The sequence below is a fragment of the Rhinoderma darwinii genome, chromosome 9 (assembly GCF_050947455.1).
Source record: "Rhinoderma darwinii isolate aRhiDar2 chromosome 9, aRhiDar2.hap1, whole genome shotgun sequence".
NCBI classification, from domain to species: Eukaryota; Metazoa; Chordata; class Amphibia; order Anura; family Rhinodermatidae; genus Rhinoderma; species Rhinoderma darwinii.
The window spans coordinates 62933772-62941170 of record NC_134695.1 but is presented as its reverse complement, the minus strand read 5'-3'; the positions used below and the strand labels follow the sequence as shown (position 1 = coordinate 62941170).

The 7399-nt window shown below is 40.9% G+C and overlaps 1 protein-coding gene across 1 annotated transcript; it reads left to right on the top strand.

The window, feature by feature from the left end:
- Window positions 1–1019: 1019 nt before the first annotated feature.
- FGF19 (fibroblast growth factor 19) lies at window positions 1020–6829 on the top strand. Its single transcript, XM_075837034.1, has 3 exons — window positions 1020–1254; window positions 3364–3467; window positions 6518–6829. Exons 1-3 carry the CDS (start codon window positions 1020–1022, stop codon window positions 6827–6829), a joined length of 651 nt encoding a protein of 216 aa, XP_075693149.1.
- The last annotated feature ends 570 nt before the right edge of the window (window positions 6830–7399 follow it).

The following is a 7399-nucleotide window of genomic DNA, read 5'->3' as shown; positions in this document are numbered from 1 at the left end:
GATTGTGTTTCTCCTATTAAATCATTGGAACCTACAATATCCCGCAGGTAGCTCCCATAAATAAACAATGATATATTGTACAAATGTATCAAAAAGACTTTGAAACGTCGTTTCTCATTGATTCCTAAGGGAGATGTGACACTTTTAAGAATATCTACACAAAATGATGAATTTTTGGCACTATTACTCTTGTTATTTCGATTTGTGACATGAGTGTGGGTGGTCGTGCGGCTAAGGTCACATGACCACTTCCACGAATTATATAGTCTGGGATTCTTATGCGTAACCTATGTCCCAAACGCATTGGTCTGAAAATTCTACTTCATTTAGAGGGATTTTTCCCGTAGTCAGTACTTCCGATGTATGTTTATTTTTTTATCCCGCCATCTTTACAGGTCAGCGAGCTTATGAGGCTCCTTCAGTTTTCTAAGCAGGCTCTTAAACTTCTTTGTTAGCAAATACAGAGGTGGAGATGTCTTCCCCGGGAGAGTATTATTCATGAGTACAATTAGAAGGTCCATCGTGTAGGGTTTACTATGTTTACAATGTTCAATGGTGGCACCATAAAAGCCATAAATGTATGCAGCCCCATGAACCTCGGTGGTAAATACTTCACATAGGTACAGAGTTTGTCATAAAACACGTAAAAACAATATATCAAAATTAGGCTACTGTTCCTTTAAATACCTATTACATGCATAGAATATATATATATCAGCAATACCATGACAGTCTGGGTCAATGTTAATAGGAAAATTCAAAGAATCTCCTGAGAGTGATGTAATATAATGACGGATCAATAATCAGCGCTGTCCCTGTGACTACTATGAATATTTATTGCTTCATCTAAACAGCTGATAAAGGATCTATAAAAGGCAGGGGATTGGCTTTGTATTTACTACAGCCCTGAGGCAATTTGGCAAAAAGCATTACTTGTCTTAGTCTGTGTCTAGTAACTTTAGTGTCACACTGTGTGGTGTCTTTGAGCTCTCAAATTGCAATTTCCAGCCGCAGAGACGATGTGGACGAGGATGCCTCAGATACTTGTATGTGTAGTGCTGGTGGAGCTCTGGCTTGTCCTGGTGGTTCACACGTTGCCCCTTTTTGATGCGGGACCACATGTGCACAATGGCTGGGGGGAGACTATACGGATAAGAAGACTGTATACAGTCAGGAAGCATGGACAGGAGAGCTACTATCTCAGGATACACGACGACGGCCGAGTGGATGGAGAAAGACATAAAAGTTCTCACAGTGAGTACAGAGGAAAAACACTCCTCGAGTAGCGGCCGCTGCTCATATATATTAGGCTGGGGCTACACAAGGAATTTTGTGGGGTTGTAGCTTTAAAAGCAACTTTTTGCTCAACTTTTTGCTCAACTTTATGCTCAACTTTTTGCTCAACTTTTTGAAGGTTGCATCTACATGCGACTCCAGGTATTTGTATGGACAGGAATTGTCGTGCTACCTAGGACTTCAAAAAGTTTACGTGTAGTCCCAGCCTCACTTTTTATAGACAGTCGAAGCACGGGAACGGAAGGGGTAATGACATTATGACCCCTTTATGATGGGAGATCTTTTAATGATCCCATCGTACAAGGGTGTAGCTTGTGGGTATGTGTCCCGGGTACTGGGTGTCAGAGGGGCACTAACAAGCCATTCTGCCTTGGCTAGGATATTTAGATACAGGGTTAGACATCTTATTGTATCTTTTGCCCCAGCCTAGATACGCCTCTGCCACCGTAAGCAACCACTTCTGGTAATGAAACAAATTCAATGGGTTGGAGCAAGTACGAGACGACTTTCCTTAACCTGGGGCAAAGATTTAGATCTCTGCCCCAGCCCTGTATTTAAATATTTTGGTTACGACGGAGTGGCTCATAAGAGACCCCCCCCCCGTCCCTTAGCACCTAGCACACGGAGCACATGCCCCGCCAGCCCCCCTAGCTACGCCCTTGCAATGACTGGGAACGATCTACTTCTGGGAACATCATTCCTATCATTGGTGATATAATTGCCCTTGTATATGGTAAAATGTATCAGAACGGGGCAAATCTTTTTGTCTATGGCCGACGTCGGTCATGAGCAGGATGTCTGGAAAATAATTAAATTATATTTAAAACAAGAGAGAATATTAGTATCTGTTCACATCTCATGACATAGACAAGAACATTGCTTATTTTCCTGCTGCATATATAGCACCAACATATTCGGCAGCGCAGTACACTCATTTCAATCACTCCCATCAGTCTTTGTCCCCAGTGGGGTGAGCAGTCTATTACCCCTCTATATCAGACGTATGCACTAGGGACAACTTCATAGAAGCCAATGATCTATCAGTATCATTTTGGATCAGACGTAGAGTGAGTTTGCGAATCGTATCCACCAGAGCGTCATAGAAGTTACATTTTCTACTTAAATAAAAAATAAAACTAACTATGTCCCGGAACAGGCGAGAAATTTTAAGGGAGAACGTTTTATCTATACATCGCAGCAGGAGCTTAAAAGATCTAGGACTACTCCATCTAATTTTTATTACTCCCTATGGGCCTATTGTAAAAGCTCCACTCATTTCCCCATAGGGACTCCCCGTTGTAAGCATTTTTTTTTTTTTATTAAATTAATATATTTTGTGTGTTTAAGCAACTTTCAAAATTACTTTTATTGATAAAATGTTTTACTTTTTAAGATACAGCTTCCATGTATCCTATAGAAGCTGTATAGTTCTGTCTCGGCCAATTCCGTCAGTTCAGCTGAACTGACGGTTTGGCTGAGAAGGGTTCCATGCGTGTCACTGTTACACCAAATCCCCCTAATAACGATCACATCTAAATTAATAAATATGATAGTTTTTAGGTGGATCCTATGTGTCATAAACCCGTTCTCAGCCGAGCCGTCAGTTCAGCTGAGCTGATGGAATCGACTGAGACAGAATGATGCAGCTTCTATGTGTATAGGAAACATGGAAGCTGTATCTTAAAAAGTAAAAAAAAAATGATAATAAAAGTGGTTATGCTTAAACACACAAAATACATTGAATAAAAAAAAATAATGCTCAGAAGCAAAGTATATTAACCCATTGTGTGCAGGTGAATTTATGATTCCTGATTATTTCAGGTCGCTGCTTATTTAGCAAACACAATATGACACAAATGGGGGAAGTCTGACGTTGCACACGCCAATATTAATATTAAAAAAAGTTGGAGTTTGATACAACACATTTATTAAGATGTGAATGTCTCTGTTAGAGCATGCTGGGAGTTGTAGTTTTGACACAGGGGAAGAGCCACAGGTTGGCGTACACTTTTTTAAAGGCAAACGTGTGTGAATCATTCAGTAACATTTATCTATTTTTGAAAACAGGTTTACTTGAAATCCGAGCAGTCGCAGTCGGACTGGTGGCCATTAAAGGATACCACTCTTCTCTATATCTCTGCATGGCGAGTGACGGCACCCTTTATGGAATGGTGAGTTTCTTAAAGAGCACCTGTCCCCTTTTTGAATTCTGTTTTTGACTGAACCATGAAGCTAGTGTGAACAGAACCAAACTCATATGCAAGAGGCATGACCAAGAGTTATTCCTCTGTCTGAACTAACATGAGGGGCACTAGAGAAAAAGCTTGGCAAACCAATTGCTGCTCCTGCCGCTCCTTTCCAGCTTTAATGTATACAATATAATATCATGCATTACATATGTGCAAGAGGCACCATAAACAGTGCAGAGGTGAGAATTACCATTAGGTAGTGGAATAAGATTTTGTAATTAAGGTGGGGGGTTGGTTTATAACCATATCCAGAAGGGATGTGCCTGTATGGGGTAATGGTCATTTGGAGTCAAAGGGTGTCCAAAAGAGTCGATGGCCTCTCATATAAGATACATGGTTGCCAAATCACTGGAAAATGGACGCCACCGACTAGCTGTATTCTGCAGAAAAACCTGGTTCAAGTGTTCAATTAACCTGCAGCACTATCGCAGGTGGAATGAGGCATTACACAGATACCATTGAAATCAATGTGATGTCCATGTAATGAACTGACGTGTCAGGTCCTCCCGAGTGGGAGATGCTCCTTGTAGCCACTTTGGCTATTATCTGAGGGTCCTGACTTCTTCCAGCATTCCCTGCTTGTTCTGTGTCTGTTCACAGCTTGCTCCAGCAGCCACAATGCAGGAAAACTGTGGTGTGTTTGGGGCTTTAGTCGTTGACTTACAGTAGTGTATTTAAGAGAATGGTGTTGTGCTATATTATAATTCACATGTGCGGCTGGGAATTATTCATGATCACTCCCATCGTAATCAGTAACGTCCTATACCACAGGGTATTTAAGGTCAATGTGGTTTACTTTACAAAGTTATATGGCTGATCGTTCCTTCTGCCACATTACTTGCGTATGTCGCTTGCACTGACCCAGCAATATGGGGTGCGGACAGAACTAAGATCCTACACCTGGGGGGCTCACTGTCCAAAACACTAGATGGGAGCAGCCTAAAGCAAGCTTACAAAAGCAATGACTGATGATACCCCCACTGTCAGTGGTAACAGGGTCTCAATTTTACTACTTCTCCATTTGTTTCATAAGTATCCAATAGATTCCGATACATGGTCTCATATTGAATTCATTGTGCAGTCATAAGGGCTGCAAAAGTAGTAGTTGCCATATGAACCTTCTTCATGAGCGGCCCCTAGACCCCATGATATATAACAGAGGGAAGGGGGTCAATGACATATATTAATTGCAAAGCCAATGCAAAATTTGTAATAGGGCCCCCCACCTACCATGTGCCATTTATAATGCTGGTGTCTTATGTGGTAGAGCGACTGGTACCTCTACACCCCCTATAGTTGCGCTCCCTGTTCTGGTACCTAGTCAGCAATCCTTATAGATAGAGACAGGATCCAGGTTGTTAATAAGTTGACCCTTCCTGTACCCTTTGCACAATCCTGCACCTCACACTTTATTTTTATATCAGTCAAGTGAATGAACTTAAGTTCAATGTAACAAACATCTGATAATGTCTCTGCTCGGACAGTGAGACGAATACACATTGCTCGCTGGCAGTGTTGTTCAAAGGTGTGGAATACCTATATCTCAGCACATTTCAAAGGCTGCCGTAATATGTTTTTAAAACTTGAAAACATAAAGGTTACTCAGTCAGACATGAGCTCAACAGCCTGGAATCCTACTATGACACATTGTATAAGTATAAGTATAAGAGAGAGATTAAGGCCATGTTCACGCTGAGTTTTTTTGCATGCAGAAAAATCTGCCTCAAACTTCCTTCAGGAGTTTTGAGACAGATTTTTACCTGCCTGCACTTTCTTTGCCACGTTTTTTGGCCGCGGCCGTTGAGTGCCGCGGGCAAAAAACACTTTCTCTGCCTCCCATTGATTTCAATGTGAGGTCAGAGACGGTACCGCGGGAAGAAAGAGCAAGTAGTTTTTTTTACCGCAAGTGTTTTTTTCCGCTCGCTTGAAAAAACCGCCTCCCATTTAAATCAATAAGAGGCGATTTCGGCCATATTTTGGTGCGGTTTCCGCATCAAAATTCAGCGCCAAAGAACTGTGATTTAAAGTTTGATATAGTCCTTATGCTGCTGTTGTTTACAGAGGATCACTGAGACTGGATACATTGTAGCAAACCCTCTACTGTGAGAAGTATTATTAGTATTAGTTCTGTACAGGTTTTTAAACTCTGGGTGTAAACAGGACAATTTTCATTCACTGACAGCAAGCAGGGATCTTGGAAATGGTGAAGAATTTAAACAAAAAACTTAGCATTATATAATAATTAGACTTTATGTACAAAAAACCTCCTTGAGACTTACCTAAGACAACTTATTTAAGGCAGGGGTGCATAACAATTTTTGACAAGCAATGCGGACATTCGAATGTATTCAAGTAAATCTCCACCTTTTATCACCAAGTCATTTTTAGGGTTAACATTTTGTGCTGAGTAATTTCTTAATATATCTTTATAGTGGCCAGACCTTGTTTATATATATATACACACACACACACACACACACACACACACACACACACACACCTCACATTTCCCTGCATAGACATTGAGTTATATGATAATAATCAGGCTGCTACCACTAGGGGGAGCTTACTGCATACTGTGTTATTATTGAGTTCAACGTATGATTGTACGCAGTAAGCTCCTAAGCTCCCTCTAGTGGTGACAGTGGGTAGCCAGAATTATATAATTTAATTCCAAGACTGTGCAGGGGATATGGAGCTCATAATAGGAAAAGAAAAATGAGATCAGATCTCTACAAAAATATATTAAGAAATTATTCATTACAGAATGTTGGATCTATTTATATTGTAAAATGATATTTAAAGGTGGAAATTCACTTTAAGATGTGCAAGCGTGTGATCCTCATGTAACTATTGCTCGGGATCTGCCACTTTGTACATATTTTATGAATGCCTATGCAGAATGTGCTCCTATAATTGTCATTGTGAATTCTAATCTCTATTTTTTCTCCCCCCCCCCCCACCCCCTTCAGAATACTTACTCTACAGAAGACTGTTCCTTTAGAGAAGAAATCCTCCCTGGTGGATACAATATGTATAAATCACCAACATATGGGATGGCCATCTCCTTGAGTAAAGACAAGCAAAGGCAGCAATTCAAGGGAAAAGGTTATTTGCCCCTGTCCCATTTCCTGCCAGTTATTCACTGGACCCCCTTGGACCTTAACCAGAACGCTGGGGAAGATGATGGGCTCCAATATGAAAATGACGGTAAAAATATTCCGAATGTTGAGAGTATGGACCCCTTAGGGCTGGTAGATCAGTTGAGCTTTCACAAAAAATAAGACTCTCATTGAAATGGAAGATGAAGAAGGTGCAATTGTGGAAAGGACCATTAAAAACATACAGACGATACATGAGGAATGCAATGGACGGTCAATGACTGAAAGCTCCTCATAAAGGCCACTACAACCGACAAGATAAAGGTCAAGTCACCAGAACATTTTTTAGGGGAAACGAAATAAGATCATAAAGGGACACAATGGAAATGGGCCAACTGTTTGAGTTTTCAGTCCAATGAACATTACTGAATGCTATATTCTTGGAAAGTACTCTGTTCACATCTGCCTCATGGGTTACGTTTATAATGGAAACCACAATGAAGTGCCGGATCCGCCATACGATGGATACCACCGGAGCTTGACGAACCCCATAGACTTATAATAGGGTCTGTCGGGTTTTCGTTGTGGTGTCCATTGTGGTGCCAGTTGCATGCAGCTCTATTCTTCCCGTCAAATCTGACGTAATCTGCGACGGAGGCTCTGATACCGATGTGAACAGAGTTTCATTATATTTTGACCATAAGCAAAATTTATATGCAAGTGGTCCATTATACTATTGTAATTTTGGTACCT

Bases quoted from the DNA above. Each gene is read 5' to 3' on its own strand.
- FGF19 (XM_075837034.1), top strand. From the start codon at position 1,020: ATGTGGACGAGGATGCCTCAGATACTTGTATGTGTAGTGCTGGTGGAG. The intron at 1,255-3,363 runs GTGAGTACAGAG...TTTTGAAAACAG, and splicing joins AAGACATAAAAGTTCTCACA to GTTTACTTGAAATCCGAGCA. The intron at 3,468-6,517 runs GTGAGTTTCTTA...CACCCCCTTCAG, and splicing joins ACGGCACCCTTTATGGAATG to AATACTTACTCTACAGAAGA.